General features: G+C 47.5%; 2 protein-coding genes across 3 annotated transcripts; one reads left to right on the forward strand and one right to left on the reverse strand.

Moving 5' to 3' along the window:
- Positions 1-4282: 4282 nt before the first annotated feature.
- On the forward strand, positions 4283-13463 carry LOC122394211 (tetraspanin-5-like). 2 transcript variants are annotated; one of them, XM_043390941.1, is made up of 7 exons: positions 4283-4608; positions 4722-4916; positions 5237-5410; positions 6139-6267; positions 6821-6871; positions 9273-9389; positions 10971-13463. In XM_043390941.1, the coding sequence occupies exons 1-7, from the start codon at positions 4522-4524 to the stop codon at positions 11037-11039; spliced, it is 822 nt and encodes a 273-aa protein (XP_043246876.1). In that variant the 5' UTR covers positions 4283-4521; the 3' UTR covers positions 11040-13463. The 2 variants fall into 2 exon arrangements, with proteins under 2 accessions (XP_043246876.1, XP_043246877.1); XM_043390942.1 differs by lacking the exon at positions 9273-9389 and adding an exon at positions 7673-7789 and having other exon boundaries at positions 4335-4608.
- Positions 13464-13960: 497 nt separating this feature from the next.
- LOC122394212 (translation machinery-associated protein 16-like) lies at positions 13961-18239 on the reverse strand. Its single transcript, XM_043390943.1, has 5 exons — positions 18083-18239; positions 17131-17213; positions 15238-15378; positions 14498-14652; positions 13961-14195 (listed from the first exon to the last, which is right to left on the reverse strand). The coding sequence occupies exons 1-5, from the start codon at positions 18083-18085 to the stop codon at positions 13984-13986; spliced, it is 594 nt and encodes a 197-aa protein (XP_043246878.1). The 5' UTR covers positions 18086-18239; the 3' UTR covers positions 13961-13983.
- Between the last annotated feature and the right edge of the window lie 576 nt (positions 18240-18815).

Consider the following 18815-nt stretch of genomic DNA (forward strand, 5'->3'; position numbering starts at 1 on the left):
CGTTGACGTTAGGTCAAATCTGAGAGAATTACTCAGAAAGGGCGTTAATAGGGCTATCGAATGCGCATTTCCGCGGCGCTGTAGCTCTATTGGTTCCCGAGTTATGCGTTGGCTTCTTGGAAATTTTCGACATTCGACCTGGAAATCGGCGAAATTTTGCCTTCAATGACCTCTGGTGACCTGACCTTTGACCTGACCAAAAAATTGACCGAAGTGATTTCGTCATTATTTTTTACGCTCTTTCGAACGCCGCCTTCCGCGTATCGCTACGTGGCCCAGAAGCCGAGTTACAAGGGGGGGGGGGGTGTTCAAACACCCCCCCCCCCCCCCAGCGGGGCGTGGAAATCCAGGACCCCCAGCAGGGCGCGGGTTAAGTGTCTCTGAGGGCCCCGCACTGGATTCTGAAGACCCGATGTCGAGCCAGCATCGGCCTCTGGGGCCCATCTTGGCCTTTGAGGGCCCTCCGCTGGTCTCTGGGGTCCAACACCGGCCCATGCCGGCCTTTTAGGGCCCCACACTGACCTCTTAGGGCCCATGCGTGGCCTGTAAGGACCCACATTAGCCTCTAAGGGCCCCCCGCACTGGATTCTGATGACCCAATGCCGGCCGCTCAGGGCCCGCATCGGCGTCTGAGGGCCCATCTTGGCCTTTGAGGGCCCTCTGCTGGCCTCTGGAGTCCAACGCCGGCCCATGCCGGTCTTTTAGGGCCCCACACTGACCTCTGAGGGCCCATGCTGGCCTATAAGGATACACATTAGCCTCTATGGGCCCCACACTGGATTCTGAAGACCCGATGCCGGCCTCTAAGGGTCCGCATCGGCCTCTGAAGGCCAATCTTGGCCTTTGAGGGCCCTCTGCTGGCCTCTGGGGTCCAACGCCGGCCAATGCTAGTCTTTTAGGGTCCCATTCTGATCTTTGAGGGCCCCATGCTGGCCTGTAAGGGTCCATATTAGCTTCCGAGAGCCCCCCGCACTGGATTCTGAAGACCCGATGCCGGCCTCTAAGGGTCAGCATCGGCTTCTGCGGGCCCATCTTGGCCTTTGAGGGCCTTCTGTTGGCCTCTGGGGTCCAACACCGGCCCATGCTGGTCTTTAGGGCCCCACACTGACCTCTGAGGGCCCGTGCTGGCCTGTAAGGACCCACCTTAGCCTCTGAGGGCCCCGCACGGGCTTCTGAAGACCTGATGCCGGCCTCTAAGGGCCCGCATCGGCCTAGTCTGAGGGCCCATCTTGGCCTTTGAGGGCCCTCTTCTGGCCTCTGGGGTCCAACGCCGGCCCATGTCGGTCTTTAAGGGCCCCACCCTAACATCTGAGGGCTCCATGCTGGCCTGTTGTAAGGACCCATATTAGCCTCTGAGTGCCCTATTCGGTCTCTGATGGTCTCAAACTGCCCTTTGCAGGCCCTGTACTGGTCTCTGAGGGCTCTAAACTGGCCCCTAAGAGCCCAAACCAGCCTCTAAAGGTCCCACGACCCACACCGGCCTCTGATGGTCCCATTTCTGTCCCTGGGACCGAAACTGCGCTTATGTGCCTCTGAGTGCCCCGTACTGGCTTCTGAAGGCCATCGATGCCGGCTTCTGAGGACCCATACCGGTCTTTAAGTGCCTCATAGCGACACCTGAGGCCCCACGCCTCTGAGGGGCCCGCAAACTGGCCTATGAGGTCTCTACACCGACCACTGATGGCCCTATCATGTTCTCTGGGGGGCTCAAACCTTACCTTTGGGCGTCACGCACTTGCTTATGAAGGCCCACATCAGCCTCTGGGGCCCTACCTGGGGCCTTTGAGGCCCTTCGCTGACCCTTGGGTCCAACGCCGGCCTCTGGGGGTCTGACACCGTACTCTAAGGGCCCCATTGCAGCCTCTAGGCGATAGGTATCGCCGAAGCGCTATCGATGGGCCCATAAGTGTAGGAACCATGGGTGCAGTGGGCGCAGTTGCACCAACAATAATTCTGCAGTGAGTGCAGACAATGTATTCTGCATCCACAATAATCTGGAACAAAACCCCCTTTCCTCAGCAACACTACTTTCCATGCAGCACGACAAATTTAGGATATTTTGCCCACTATCCGTCTTTCGAAGCATTTGCTACTGTACCTAATGGTCTTCAAAATTTGCATTTGTGCTCAAGTGAAAAAAGATTAAACGGAAGTCGGAGCACATGTGTGAACAGATACCGATGAGCCACTGTTAAAAGTTTTAGAACGATGATCTTAAAAAATGGTTAAGTTTTTTTTTTGCAAAGAAAATTGCAAAGTTAGCCGCCTTTACTTTTGCGGTAGTCCATTCACAGTTGCGTGAATTATTGACATAATCAGTGCTTCAAAATGCACTTTTCGGTACCTTTTCGACATGGTGCACCCTCAAAGCTCTCAATGAGCCTCCGCTTGGGTGCCGCTCCCTACCCCCCCCCCCCCCGCTTCACCGGCCATGGCCTAGATTTCTGCACCCGTACACTACGCCCGTGGGCCCCTTTAAGCTAGCACCGGGCCCCCCGGGTCAGCGCAGGGGCCCCTTTGCCAAGTTGGCCCCCCCCAAACTCCAAGTCTGCGACCGCCCCTAGATGACGCAAATGACTTTATGACAGCCACTCACTAATGTCTTATCAGGAATCTTATCTTCAAGCGCCGGGACATTTGATTTATTTAAAGTTGGAAATCTGGCTCTCCTTGAACTTGGCCCGGGGAGTCTAGCGCTATGCAATAGGCCGTAAACGGTATAGTTAGGTACTACTTACTACAATCGACCACAATCCATCAATGTAAGTTGACGAGGCGGATAATCTACAGCACCCCGTGGTGGTGGTGGTGGTGGTGGGGGGCATCCGATCAAACTAGGGTATCAGTCTTGGATCTTGCCAACTGAGCTACCTATTGGCTGCTACGGTAGCCGTACGGGTTCAGTTCGAAAAGACCCACGCCAACGTTTGTTAACCCGCGCCCTGCTGGGGGGGGGGGGTGTTTGAACACCCCCCTTGTGGTTTTTCGCGAATATCTCAAAAACGGCGGCGCGGAGCGCCGCCGTTTTTGGTACACCTTATCATACATCAATTCTACACATGTTGTGAAAATTTCAGACCAAGGTCATTCAAGGTCAGGTCACCAGGTCACTGGAAGTGACCTCACCTCATAAAAACTTTCAATGTCTGTCATAGCTACACCGAGTGACCGATCGCTTTGAAACTTTCAGCGATTGCTAAGAGCAATAGCATGTACAAAATGTTTATCTCAGAATTTTGATATCGATGACCTAAGGTCAGGTCAATTTTGCGACCTCCCCATTATAAGTCAATGGGAGAAAATTGAAATGCGCCTCTTTTGGATGAAAGACATTATAAACACTCCCAAACACCGAATTACAAGTGTTTTAGACACACTGAACTTGAAAATGGTGTCCGTGACCCTTGTTTATGCCCTGAGGTCATCTTAGGTCACGAATGGTATCTAACAGTTTTTCGCAAATAACTTTTGATAGAGGCATGCTAGAGCGATGAAAACGCCTTAGATGTGTTCAGCTCGACGATACGGATCGACTGATATGCAACATGACCCTTTCCGGTCAGGTCATGACCTTGACCTGAGGTCAAATTTTCAAGTTGACCTTTCAAGGTCAAATTATAGTTCATTCGATGCGTCTTGACGAGAGAAACACGATGCCGGTAAAAGTAAGCTCGTACAAGGCTTGGGTCAAAAGTTATTGCAGAAAAACTGTTCGAAAAAATCGGCTATTTTTGCAGTTTTTGCCCCCTGCAGGCAAAACCGTTGACGTTAGGTCAAATCTGAGAGAATTACTCAGAAAGGGCGTTAATAGGGCTATCGAATGCGCTTTTTCGCGGCGCTGTAGCTCTATTGGTTCCCAAGTTATGCGTTGGCTTCTTGGAAATTTTCGACATTCGACCTGGAAATCGGCGAAATTTTGCCTTCAATGACCTCTGGTGACCTGACCTTTGACCTGACCAAAAAATTGACCGAAGTGATTTCGTCATTATTTTTGACGCTCTTTCGAACGCCGCCTTCCGCGTATCGCTACGTGGCCCAGGAGCCGAGTTACAAGGGGGGGGTGTTCAAACACGCCCCCAGCAGGGCGTGGAAATCCAGGACCCCCAGCAGGGCGCGGGTTAAATGTAGCAATGACGTTGGTAGACTGTTTACTACGGATACTACCCTTCTAACACACTCTATCTGTAAAACATTTTATTGAATAAGAATGAACCAAAGTTCATTGAAATCTTTACAATCGCAAAATTGCCTTTCAAGCGTACACCTTTACAATATAGCAGCCACGATTTTCTTCAACCTTGCGGCATTTACTCACTTTCCGCGTCGCATTCGTTGCATTTCCTTGTTTGTGCTGGGAATTGTTGTTACTGGAAGCTGTCGTATAAGGCATAAGCTAAGATATAGTGAAATAAGTATTTTATTCGTCATTTAACAGCTCATTCACCTGGCTGAAATACGCATCATTTAGAAGTCTGCTTCCGGGCTTTCGAGCCTAGTTTATAGCAGCCCGAAGCTAGGGCAATGGCGAATCACAGGCGAAGACGAGACAGAACAGAAGTCAGCTGCTGTCTGAAATATGTCATTTTTGGCTTCAACGTCATATTTTGGGTGAGTCTGCTAAACTATTTAACATCTTATGGCTTTGCATTTCTAGGAATGTTATTCAGTCATGGTTTTGTCATGTCTTACTCAGTCAAATCTGACCATTTTCCTCTTTTCAGTTCTTGGGTTTCTCCATCCTGGCCATCGGAGTATGGGCGTGGTCAGAGAAGAACACATTCAACAACCTCAGCCGGCTGACACATATTCCGATGGATCCGGCCTTTGCGTTCATCATCGTTGGCGCCATCACTTTCATCATTGGGTTCACTGGCTGTGTCGGAGCCCTTCGAGAAAACACCTGCCTCTTGGCCTTTGTGAGTACCCAGCTTTGGTTGGTATTAACCTAAGCAAGTGCCAGCATGTGGAGGCAGCCTGTTTTAGAACAATGAGTTGACTAAAAGGCAGTGCTAATTTTTAAGAGCTCAGATCACTTATAATTATCCCAACATGAAGCTAAATGGCCCAAGCCAATGGAGAATAGGTATTGTGGCTGTCAGAGTAGATATATATTTGCTAAGGAGAACAGAGTATTCTGGACCACCTGGCTGCAGAAATGGATTGTATTTCCATTACCCCACAGTGTGCCCCCTGGTCTGACCTGTCTCATCTGACCTGACTTTCTCTCTGTCACTAGTACGCCATCTGCCTGGCGATCCTGCTGCTGATCGAGATGACCAGCGGCATCCTGTGCTTCATCTTCAAAGACTGGTTCAAGGAGCAGGCCACAGAGGGCTTCAGGGCCTTCATCGTCCACTACCGGGATGATCCGGATCAGCAGAACCTCATTGACTGGATCCAGGAGGGATGGGTGAGTGGGGGACACTGGATCCAGCTATGAGAATATACCTACTGGATCCAGGAGGGATGGGTGAGTGGGGGATACTGAATCCAGCTATCAGAATATACTGGAGCACAGATTCAATACTAGAGAGGAATACACCAGATCCCTGGTCTAGTGGGATAAATAGGATCCAGGAACAATCAGTGAGCCAGGAAGGATACATGTGGATCCAAGACTGAAAATGGATACACTGAATCCAGGAGGGCATAATCCTATGGGAATAATCATGGGTGCATTGTGAGGGATACACTTGCTGTTGTCAGCATGCATCACTGGATTCAAAATTTATAGGTTATCTTTATGTGCTCCAGGAGTTATTCATGCTACCCAAATGCTTCTGACTGGATGCCTCTGTTACCTCATGTTATCTGTGACTGTGCTGCTCCCAAAATACCGCTGTTTGACATGTGAACAGATAACCATGGGTATCACATCACTCATCAGTCCGTATGTAATGCTCGTCAAACCATTGTTGTTCAGAAAAATGACTCTCTCTCTCTCTCTCTCTCTCTCTCTCTCTCTCTCTCTCTCTCTCTCTCTCTCTCTCTCTCTCTCTCTCTCTCTCCTCTCTCTCTCTCTCTCTCTCTCTCTCTCTCTCCTCTCTCTCTCTCTCTCTCTCTCTCTCTCTCTCTCTCTCTCTCTCTCTCTCTCTCTCTCTCTCTCTCTCTCTCTCTCTCTCTCTCTCTCCCCTGCAGCTGCACTGTTGCGGTGTGGAGGGCCCCAAGGACTGGGACGGCAACCGCTACTTCAACTGCTCGGCCGTCGAAGTGGGCAGCAGCGAGGCGTGCGGCGTGCCCTTCAGCTGCTGCGTCAGAGATGAAAACGTGAGTGCCGAACGGAAACGGAAAATTAGCTGAGCTTCCATCCACACAGGGAGATTTGGTGGTTTAGTCCAAGGTAACTCCCAGTCTGCTCTAAAAACGGGGATGATCATGTATAATAGAGTGTCTGGTGACAATGTCATGATTTTGAGGTAGTGTATGACATACCACTTCCGAGGAAAATTGCATCGTGTGACGTTAACCAATGCAAGTTCTTACAACGCGCGCAACTCTCAGGTCCCACCACATAATACATGTGTACTTTGCTATGGGTGCTAGGCCTTTTGGTGGCACATTCTACTCTGACAACGATTCCATATACCTACCTACCTGTAGTGTAGAACCATTTAACGATGCAAATAATGACTAAATATGCGAAACTGGGAAAGCATGTCAAAAGCCCCAAAGAACCAAGAAGCCTGTACGAAGTCCATTACTATTTCGTGTGCGTAACTCTATCTTCCAAACTCCATCCTTCGTCACAGAGCACGTAAGACTGACACTGATACTGGGCCTGAGACTGAGAGTGAGACTGATGCTGCGTTTCCTTCCACAGGAGATAATACGCAACAAACAGTGCGGATATGGGGTGCGCAGCCCCGACTATGTAAGTACACATCTGTCACTCACTTAATTTGGGCAGAGAGGTTAGGTTTAGTTGGCCAATAGAAGTGATAGGATTTTCGGGCGATATATTTGCTGGACTGGAGATGCATGAATGATTTAGATACGTTTTGATGACAAGCAAACAACAGCGCTAAGCGCGACAAAAAATCTGCAATTTGTATTTACACTGATCATACACCTTGAATGTTGATAGAATACGATAGTTTTTTTGCACATTTTTCTTAAGAACTTTGCTTTGTGGTTGTTGTTACAACAGTAAACTTCATCATGTTTTTCGTATTTTGAATTGCAAGCTAAGATTTAGTGCTCATTCTTGCGGGAAAAGCAATTGCAATTTGCAAATAAGTATCGTTATTTTGCGACGCTTTGACATTGTGCTTGTTTGGTTACCGTACCATATGTTTCATACTGGTGTATCCTTGTCCTACAGCTCAAAGTGCATCATCTCATCTTTTAGACATAAATATTTCATAATTCACCCCAACTTTAACAACTGTTTCAGGTGTATCCTTTCTTCCCTAAGCACAAAACGCACATGCTTTAGGAGTTGCACTTCACTTGCTATGCAGAATAAATGCATAGGCATACGCGTTTCACTCACTCGGTGAAATGTCCCCTTCACTTCCCTCTATACTCACACGCTATAATAGCAACTCCCCCAATAACATGTCTTAACTTCGCCCAATATCACGCTTGCTTTCTCGCCTACTGGGCTTTCCCCGCACTAACCGCACTGCTGCCCTCTGTTGGCGACCCGGCGAACTTGTGGTTCGTTCGGCAGCAATCTGAGCGCGGCGCCGTCATTCACGAGAACGGCTGTCTGCGCGCCGGCGAGGAGTGGGCCGAGCGGAACCTCGTGCCCATCGCCGGCGCCACGGTCGCTATGGCCGTGCTGCAGGTACTGGCATCTGTCGGACAGAAAGAGAAACTCAGTTATGAGCTGCCGCCACCAGGGCTACCGGTTGACTTTTGTTGTTGGAGACTGCACTCTTTTCGCTCGCTTGCCTTTTTGTGCTTGCTAATTCCTGGCATTTGTGCTTTCTCTGCGGTTGTTGAGCTTTGTATCCTTTAATTTGCTGTGGCTTATTTTTTGTTTGTTTTTTCTTCTTGGTGGCTGACAATTAGCAGTTAGGTTAGGTCGTTCTGAATGTTCGCGATCTTTTCTTTTTGAACATAGTTTTGGCTCCGAATAGATGCTCTCATGCTCTCCTAGAATTCGTTCTGCTGAGGTATTTGCTGTCTTCTATGTTCTTGTAAATGGAACAAGCATATTTGGCTACAATGTAACTCCATGAAATCTAAATTGATAGTGAATGTAGCATGCTTTAGGTTATGATGTTTTCCTTATGCGATGTCAACTCTTTATCGTAAGCATGTCAGAAGTTCAACGAGACTCAGTCACTTCGTGACCATTGCAGTATTTGGAAAACGAAGCACTGCACTACGTAGGGATCGCCTCAATTGGATCTTTGTCCACAACCATTGTCTTTCTTCGTTTGAGGCGCGAGCAGTATGATCCTGAAATGAAGATTCTCTCAGAAGTATAGACAGCGATAGAACTTAAGGTTTTCCTCTCCTTGTCGAATTGCGAATCTTGTTCTTAAAATTACGCTCGGCTTTTGCATTTAGTTTCTTCCAGAAGATATGGAAACTGAACAGTGGATTGGGCCATCAACCCATTCACGGGGCTGGTGTCAGATTTGTCTTTTGACAGTCGCCGGCTGTGTCACCGGGTAGTGAGAGAAGGACAATAATGTGCTCGTTAAAAGAAGACATTGATGAGGACGAAGAGAGCCGATGGAATTTTGTCTTGAGTGGCGAACTTATGAGATACTCGCGTCGAAGGCACGAACAAACCAACGAATGGCGTCAAATACCTACTTCAGAGGTAAAAAGGTAAAACGGTAAACAACAAACAACAACTACGATTTCGGATACGAAGAGTTGAATATCCACGGGTACGACCTCTTTTTTCTTCCGAGTTAGAGGTAGGGAACCGTACACCGCATGCATCCAATCCCAACCGCATACTTCTGGCCCACATGGCCCACACACCTTGCATTCCTTGCATGCTACACAACTAACACAACGTCAACAAGGGCTCTTTCGGTTATTCCCCGCGCGCATTGGTTCTCATGAAAGGATCAATCTGTCTCATCGGTTCTCTGCATGGCGGCGACTCTTCATTCATTTGCACGTGATTTTCCCATCCTGCGTCTGCATTCCTTGTCCAATCATATCTTGAGAATCAACCTCTTTCACCAATCGTCTTCCGAATCACTCATCTCCCGACCAATCAGCGACCGTCGTGCGCCGATGTCGACCAATGAACGGCGGCCAGCCGTCTGAACAGCCAATGAGCGTCGTCGGCGCTGTTTCAGCCGCATGACGCTGCCAATAAGATCTACCAAACGGGCTGTCTACCGGCCGGAGAAGCTTGGGTCGAACGAAATCTTCTGGTTGTAGCAGGCGTGGCTGTGGGAGTGGCGTTCCTCCAGGTAGGTAGGGGCGTGGCTTCGTCCCAGGTAGGAATGGGAGTGGCTGTATCTCTGGTAAGTAGGAATGGGCGTGGCTTTGACTCCTGTAGGCGTAGAAAAGCGCGTTTTTATCTGCTAGGTATTGGAGAGTTGGCATGCTTGGAATCGATAGCGAATACGTAATTTTTCTTCGAGTGTGACGACTTAACCCGGCAGTTGCTGGGGTATTTCGCCACCCACCGTTTGCTGGGGGGGGGGGGGGGGGGGGCGTTAAACGCCCCCAGCCGATAACTCGAGAACCAATAGGCGCAGCGAAACGCACGAGGCGGCAAACGAAAGAGCGCGACGAGACGCTTCAGAGGAGTACTTAAAAGTTGAATTTTGAGGTCACAGGTCGGGTCAAGGTCAGGTCAAACACCTGAAATCGGGCTTTCAGTAGCATGGACTTCAGGACTTCCCAATGGGCACCTCTCGTCATAAACTCTGTCAAAACGGTGCACAATCCATCATATAAGGCCTAAAAGAGTGTCAGCTCCATGTAGGGGTCAGTCAAGCATAGGTCAGGGTCAAGGTCAGGTCAACCGGGCAGGCACATATACCCGAAAATCAAAACTGATATTCGCAGCCTGTGACACATGTTTTATAGGTAATTTGAGGCGTAGAACACGATGGTGACATTCATTTTATCATATCTGTACGTGTTTGGCTCAAAAAGTTCAATTTAAGAAATGCGTGTATCATGGTCGTGAAGAAGTCACGAAAAATTGCCAAGATTCAGTTCAAGATTATGGAAAATGCGGAACGATAATCAATAATCGAAGATAGCCATTTGATTGATCATGGTATTGGCAGTCTAATGGCGTTTACGGCATGTCTGTATGTCTATTCTGTGATTTTATATGATTTTTTGAACATATGCCGTTTTTGGTCGAAAACTCAGAAATCATGACGTCACTAAAACCTCGATATCTCAAAAATTTTCCGACCGATTTTTTTGAAACTTTGTCACAATAAACTTCAATCAATTCCCTACAGGTACCCAAAATTTGGCGCGCCTGCGGCGCGCCGTTTTTATGCTATGGCCCGGCGAAAAAAGTGGGGGCGTTTAACGCCCCCCCCCCCCCCAGCAACTCGCGGGTTAAGACATCGAATAAGACTCGAAGGAAACAGAGCCTCACGGGCCACCAAAGCGCCGTCTTGGTAGGCAATAGGTATAACGTTTCTGCCTGCTTACTGGTTGTAGTAGTTTGTGCTTGGTAGAAGTACTGTAGTTTGGTGTTCTGTGTGTATTTACCCACAACCGTTGCCCTGTGTGAAGCGTACTGTTCACATGGAGACCACGTGGTAATAGACCATATGGATGGGTGAAGCTTGCTCTATAGTGGTCACCTGTAATTGCAATTCTTAATCTTTACGTATCGGAAAATTACGTTACCGAATTTCCGTGAAATACATTAACCTGGCACAGGGCTCCCGAACGGTTTTGCGTTTTACGTGAAGTGTCAGCAATCGCCTTCATTTCACCAAATTTAGCCATCCCTAGCAGATGTCCCCACTCGCAGGTTGTAGCACTCCCCGCTGACACCGCTCCCCCGTTTTCAGATTCTCGGCATCTGCTTTGCGCAGAATCTACGCGCGGACATTTTCGCCCAAAAGTCCAAGTGGCGCTGACGGTGTGTGCCGCGGGCGTGACCGGTCTCCATGGTCCGGTGACCGGTCTCCATGGTCCCGTGACCGGCCCCCATGGTCCCGTGACCGGCCCCATGGTCCCGTGTGGTCCCGCCGGCGCTCCACCTCTCTCCCTCGACTCTACTCCTCTGTCCTGACCTGTCCCGGGGTCAGCATGCTGACCGGCCGCCGCCCAGCCGCTGGGATGATGAATAAGTAATCGCTCAATATATTTTTTTTTGTTGGTTGATTTAAAGGCGATATTGATATGCTAGGAAAATTTTTATTGGATTTTATGGTACTAGTGGAATTTTTCAATGGGATATCTAAAGCCAAAATTTACGTAAAGCGGAACTTGTTCCACAGGCTCTGAGCTTATTTTTACCAAATCTGTCCATCATCCAGTACTTTATACTTTTCGGCTTAAATATTTGAGTCAACAAAGTGAATATTTCCATTATTCGGGGTACATTTAGCCATAGCATTTGCCCATCCAAGCATTATTTGTGCTTGAAGTTATTTATGTCCGTTAGTGGACTGGGTCAATTTCCGTTCTATATTTACGGGGACGTTTTTACGCCAACTTTATCCTCTCATTGTCCTTGACATTTTCCATTGCATCCATCCTCCACATGTTCGTTGCTCTGCGCCGGATGGTCTGCTGCCAACTCTTATCTCGTTACGGAAGCACTCCAGCTTCCTGTCTTCCAGGAAACTTCTTCTGTGACCGACGTGAAGCTCTCTACTCTCGAGTATGTGCTGGCGCTCTGGCAGATGTTTTTCATATCGCCAAAGTGTGACGTCAGATCTGCCGACCGGATTGGTCGGGATAGACTGCCGCGAGTTTTGATTGGTCAGCGGGTCGAGTCCTTGCTCGGTGATTGGTGGAAAGTGATGGCGTGACAGAACAGTCGAATCTCATTCCTTTCGGAAGTGGCCAAGGAGGGTGCTGTTTCATCGCCAAGCTTTCTGAATGATATTCGTGGTGAATTCATCTTCTGAATGGTACTCGTGGTGGATACAACTCGTGGAAAGACGTACCGACAAAAATCAAACTGGGGTTGGTCAGCGCTGGACTTATCGCGACGAGCATTGAGTGTCCATTGGTAGATACTGATCATCTGAAAAGGCGTTCGAGTGTGAAACAACTGTGCTTGACAACATTATGTCTGAGTACATGTCAGAAGTGAGGGTTTGCGCGCGTTACGCGCCTATCTTAGGTTAACGCAAAATAACGGTACTAAAACGGTCGTGTTTTGACCTGAGCACGTGCTGTACGAATGACAACAATGTCCGAGATCGTACTCGTGTCGAGCTCCACGATGTATAGGGTAAAGTCGCTGAGATTATGTACTACTTAGCGTAGATCGTGTGAGCTCTGTATATGCCAACGTCCCGAAGCATAAGCGTGTGAGTTTAGCTAGTGAGAGTGACCTCCCGCTCAAATGTTCCCGAACGGCGCCGAAAAACTAACGCCGAATCGCCGCAGTTTCGATGTAAGCGTTTCGGTTGGACCTTCTCCCAAATCTTGGTAGTGTTTCATGCATCGCGGAGTTATACTCAGCCTAACCTTTTGAATTGGAGCGTGACGTCAATGCCGTGCGAGTGAATGGGTGTATCCACTCGTCCGATGCGTAGTCCGTAGTCGTGGTTTAAGTGAGCGTTTATTGTCTGCATCTCCGTTTGCGTGTGTGGCTGGAGATGTGTGCGCGCCCGTCCCCTTCTGGGGTGCTCGAATGACGCGCCACACTGCATGGTATCCTCGTGGTGCACTCCGCTGCGAAAACAACCACATGCACACTCACATTTGCACTTCACTAGTACCTATCATTCGCCGATGGCGTGGTCTAGCCTCGTCCGAGTGTCGGTCGCAGATGATTTCACGGCCTTGGAATGTCCCAGTGCAATGTGTGTGAATGGAGCTAGATACACTCAAACGCGGCGTCGGTACAGCGGTGTAGATATTAGCGTTCGCACAAACTCTGCATCAAGGAGACGTGTTGCTGTGATGTCTGTAAAAATGTTAACGAATGCGCAGAAAACACTCGACGTTTTTACTTCGCCGTCGTTCTAAAGGGCCTAAGTTATGTGTATTTCGCTTCATTGACTGTTTTACCGCATGGGCTAAAGTCAAACGATTACGATCAATCATAAGACAGACACAACGTTTGCTGGATGCTTGGTTGCGGATTCTTATTTACAAATGTCTAGTTAAGTGTCTATATGCTAGCTTTAAGATCAACTCCGTTAGTTTCGCACACTACAATGGGTACGGTGATAACCGGTTCACTTTTGCTTTATTCTATATTTCTATGGCACATTTTCACTGATGTATGCCCGTGCGCCTAGCTTCTTAGAACTTGGTTTACCGTGTCGTGTTGGTAGTTTATTCAGCTTTTATATAATACATGCACTGGTCGAGATAAATGCTGCTTGTGATTGTTTTGTTGAAGGGGACGAGTCATAATGCAGCAAAGCTTTGATAAAACAAGAACTTCTGTTAAATGAAGATTCGTTAAAGCACTAGCTTGCTTCTTTTGATCAGGGCGAATTTAGAGACTCGATTTCCTGTAAATGCATTGAGATACGAGACCTGTCAATTTTGAGATATTGAACGTTCATTTCCTGTCCGTAATAACCTAGTCGTCCCGTTCGTGAATCACAATCGGGAGATCGGTTTGGGACTCACTTTGGTGCAGATCCTTCCATTTGCTTTATCGAGATTCAGGGCGTCGCACCGGGCTGGGCCATGATCAACCATGATCGAATTGCGACTCTGAGCTGTCTGTAAACAGCACGGTCGGCTATGGATGCGGCCGGCGCGCCCGCAAAGTGTCATAACTCCAATCAACAGCAAGGAATCGAAACATTGTCTCAGCTCATGACGCTTACATCGCGTATTGCAGCAATTCCACACAGACTTACATATGTCGTTCTATATTTGTTATCAGCTATCGCCGTTCATCTCCTCGGTCTCAGACTCGCCGCTGACAGCCTCTTCTGCCATCTGTTGGCCAGTTTCCGAAGCTTTGTTTGCTGCTGGTTCCGCCAGGCGACCACGGATGAAGCGTCGGGTCTTGATCTGCGGAACCAGTTTGACCTGTCCGTCCCACGCGCGCAGGTACAGAACAGCCTCCTCGTTGGTTAGGTCAGCCACCTCTGCAGGGTCACGGGAGGTCAAGGTCAGCCGAATCACTTGCGGCCAGTCCACGTAATCGGTAATTTGGCATTCTTTTATGTAAAAATTCCTTATAATGAGCGCGCAAAGGCGATCTTTTTGCATGTTCGATAGGATTAGATAACTAATTTGCCAAAACTCAACCAACCATAATCCAACATTTTTTCTCCCAATTCTACCCTAATTTCAGCCATCATATTTTCATGACAGGCTCATGAGAATATTCTCATTACCATCTAATCCTAGTTTTACACCAACCCCTAATTTTCCTCCTGTCGCTCACCAATGCCGCCCTGTGTGAATTCGTCTGTCTCAGCACGCAGGGTAGCCTCCAGTGCGGCCAGCCTCTGAGGGGGTTTGGCGCGCCGTCCGGCGGGTCCCCGGGGTGCAGCACGACCCCTCAGCTGCTCCAGCTCAGCAGTGTGGCGCGCGATATATCTGTAAGGAGGGGGTACGGGCGGGGGGGGGGGGGGTTAGCCCGCTGTAGGGGAATGGTGCTGACTATGTGCGTGAATAGTAAGTGATGTGAAAGTTTTGGTTTTGTTATCATGATACGATGATGTAGACTCTCATTATCTCATATGAAAATTTGAGCATGCAGTTCACGCATACACAGAAGGATGCATGAACCGTGGTTGACATTTATCTTGCATTGCAATATTTCACTTTAAAATGGGCCAGCCCATTACGTTCCGAGTAAACGTGACTTGTTGAAGAGATGCTCACCCTACCCCATCTCAACCTTCTTAAACCCTGCACCCTCATGCTTTCCTACTCTCTTGGGGTGGGGGGTGGGGGGTAAGCCTGCTGTGGCGGGATGGTGCTGACTATGTGCGTGAATAGGGGATTCCCTATTCACTCTACCCACTTTCCTTAACCTGACCTACACCTTCACTCAAGCATGCTCGCCCAATCCACCCAATACACTACACTCGACCATTCACTCACTTTGTTCTACTCTACTCTACTCTACTCTACTCTACCCTACCTCTTACTCCCTCGCCTGCCTGTATAGGTACTCACTGTTCAATGAGCTGATGTGTCTGCTCCACCGTGAACCTCTGTTTTTCAGCTGGCAGGTTGTCCCTGAACCAGACGAGCCTCTCTGACAGCAACCTCAGGTGTTGGTGTCCGCGCTCCTTCTTCTGCTCCCTGCGCGCTGTCCTGAGCGGCAACAAAAGATGCATCGTTCGTTTTAAGTTCGACCCTCACTGTAATCGTCACTCTAAACAAGACACAAGGTTTGTTAGATAATTTTGGAAAACTGGTTAGCGTGCACTGCTTTTTACAGATGTTGATTAACCTGTTCAAAACTGTTTGTATTTGACTCCCATTTCCCGGACTCACAATGAGTATTTGGCTATATCACAGCGATACTCTACTTGTCGAGAATCATCACTTAACCCGCGCCCCACTGGGGGGGGGGGGGGCTATTTATAGCCCCCCCCCCCTCCCGTTTTTCTGCAATAACTTCCAAACCGTTTGACGTATCAACGCCAAACTTTCAGTACCTTCGGCTGCATCAATCTGACACCTTGTGTCAAAATTTGAACTTCGTACCTACCATAGGTCGGCCGGAAATGACGTCAGTGACGTCATGTTCGGCCGATTTCGACGCAAAACATTGAACCACGGCAATCGCTCCCAAGAGCTCAGTTTTTAAGCTAGATCCAATTTCTTTGCATGAGAGGACTCAGAATAGACTGCGCTATCAAACTGCTATCTCGGATTTTGGAAATTTTGAAAATTTCGAAAATTTTATATAATAATATTCAAAATTTATATTTTTACATTTTTTTCAAAAAGGTTTTGACTTTTCGAAAAAACCGGAATATATGTGATAGAACACATTATTATGATTAACTCTAGCAAGTTTTAGCCAAATATCTTCAAAAATGGCCAAGTTATACGCATTATTGCAAAAAATTAACAATTATTAATTTTTCAAATCAATTTTTTCAGCACAAATTCGACGTCGTACGCCAATATAAATAGCACCATCGTGTTCCTGAGCTCAAACTGCATCCAACAGACACCTTTTTTGTTGAAAAATTTTAACTTCAAAATTTGACCTTTTTTGACCTGAAAGTGACCTGACCTAAGCTAAATTTGACTCAAAATGACCTCGAATGACACAGACGACATCAAATTCGAAATGTTTGGCCTAAATGGACCATAAAACATGTGTCACGTGACCGACGGATGATATAATATTTTCGTGACCTGTGATGACCTGACCTTGACCTGAAAATCAAAGTACAAGTTTGGTACCCTCAGAGTATCTAGAGCATCTGTTCACGAGTGTGTGAACCAAAAATGAGCCTGATCTGACTTGTAAGACGGCGGCCAGAGCCCAAAACGTGAAGAAGCCAAAATGCTAATAATTTTTACTTTGACCTGACCTGTGACGTCATCGGTGACCTCGAGGTCAATGAAATTAGATTTCGCTCGACAGTTTTTCCGGGGCTATCAGACGCCGTTTGAATTTTGACGATCGGCACAGTAGTTTAGTTTCGGAGTTAGAAGGGGGGGGGGGGCTATGAATAGCCCCCCCCCAGTAGGGCGTGTTATACGCAGACCCCAGTGGGGCGCGGGTTAACTCATCAATCAATATTCAATTGCACGGTATTTAAGCTACACGCTACTTTATCGGTGTTCAAAATAATTTTTGACAATATTTTCGTCTCACACAAAGTGCACCGACCAATTTTCCCACTCATTTTCTCGGCAAATTGTGTGCTATGTTAAAAAAGAAAGACATTGTCCAGTGAGGCAGTGAGGGTCGAACTCAAGAAAAACCGCTCTGTAAAAGTACCAGTATAATGCCTTTTGAATGAAGGGTTAAAAGCTTGTGCTATATCTTATGAGTGTGGATTACTTTAAAGTACCTAACAATGCATGTTTGGGTATACTTACTTTATCTTCTTCTTCACAATTGCAGCAGCCTTTCTACTATTGGGGTGAACCAGCTTGGGCTCTTTTTTCTTCTCAAGCTTGCCCTGTAAAATAAATTAAAATGAGCAGAGCAGCAAAGTAGAGAGCACCCCCAGACAATGAGTTTAGTGGAGGGAATTGGTCTGGGCTAGGGGCGAATTCCTTGTTAGCCATCCAGAATGCTACATCCACCTGTAAAGACTTGGTGTTTCCTTCCTGGGAACAGCACATTGCCTTCTCGTCCCCAGGCAATGCTTTCCAAATCATTCGTGTCGATGCTTGCAAGACAAAATAAAGCTATTTTTGATATGATTCATTCTGCCCAAAGAACCTTGCTGCAGGTTTTATCTGCTTCACACAAAGGAGGTGCCACCCCGAACCATGACAGCACGGCAGCACTGTATCCAATTCGGCATTAGTAGAGCAGACATCACACAAAAGTCCTCCAACCAAGGATATGCGCTGTTGGTTTGTAGGTTGTAGGGTAGGTTTGTATAGGGTTTTAGGTTGTAGGCTTGTCAGTTGTAGGTTGTAGGTTGTATGTTAGGTAAGGTCACGTTCGGTGTGGTTTGTTTAGGTTTTGTTAGAAAGAAGCACCTCCGGGTATAGCGCCTCTCCTTATTTGGAAAACCTTCATGTGACGTCTGCTCTACTAATACCCCAAATTCTGACTGGTTAGTGCTATGTAGCCTGTAGGTGGTAATGATGTATACTGATACATTGCAACCTTTAATGGTAGCTTAAAATCGAAAAGCTACAAAATTAATGTATATCACAATGCTATATGACCTGATCACCCTGACCGAATAATGACGTGATGACCCACAAGGGAAACAGGCAAGCTAGGTTAGGTACCTATATACCAACGCAATCAGCACTTATTTGAACGGCCTTGCATTCCAATTCGGCAAGATGACAAAATCAGACAGCTTACCATTATGTTGTGTGCTACTCAAGAGATTCTTTGCTTCTTAATTTCTTAATATTTCAAATGTCAAATTATATACATTCTTCTCGGAGGAGCTCTATAACCACCGCGTGGACAACTTCGATGAACGACATTCGACGCGTGGTTTGCGCGGTACCAATGTATTGAAACACGAGCGCCAGCTACGCCGCGCTTGAGCGCAGCCATATCCTGGGATGATTTTTGGTATATAGTTGCACTAGCTCTCAGTTTTAGTTGTTTTTTAGATTATATAGTATTATGTTCAAATGTATTTTTAGGTAAAAACAGAATTGGAGTATTTTGTTTTTAATTCAAAAGTTTCATCACAACTCAAGTTAATCAAGTTACAACCCTTAACCCGGCACACTGGCGGATCCAGGCTTGCGTTTTGGGGGGGGGGGGGCCAACTCATGCAGGAGCCAAACCTAGGGTACCCCCAAATCCTGTTTTCTCATCGGATTTAGGCCACTTATTTTTCGTCACAGCCCTGACACTATGATTTTTTTTAACTGAAAAGAAAAATATATAAATGGTAGCCCACCCGACCCATGCCTTTATATTACTTTGTAAACACTTACCATTGTTTTTATCGACCAGTTAAAGGGACCCTCCCACCTTAACATTAGATTTGAGCTGAGATAGCCAAAATGGGGTCCCTGGCTCACAATTACCGGTTTCGGCACGCACTCACAACATCGAGAAATGCCTTAAATCGGAA

The sequence above is a fragment of the Amphibalanus amphitrite genome, unplaced genomic scaffold (assembly GCF_019059575.1).
Source record: "Amphibalanus amphitrite isolate SeventyFive unplaced genomic scaffold, NRLGWU_Aamphi_draft 000579F_arrow, whole genome shotgun sequence".
NCBI lineage: Eukaryota > Metazoa > Arthropoda > Thecostraca > Balanomorpha > Balanidae > Amphibalanus > Amphibalanus amphitrite.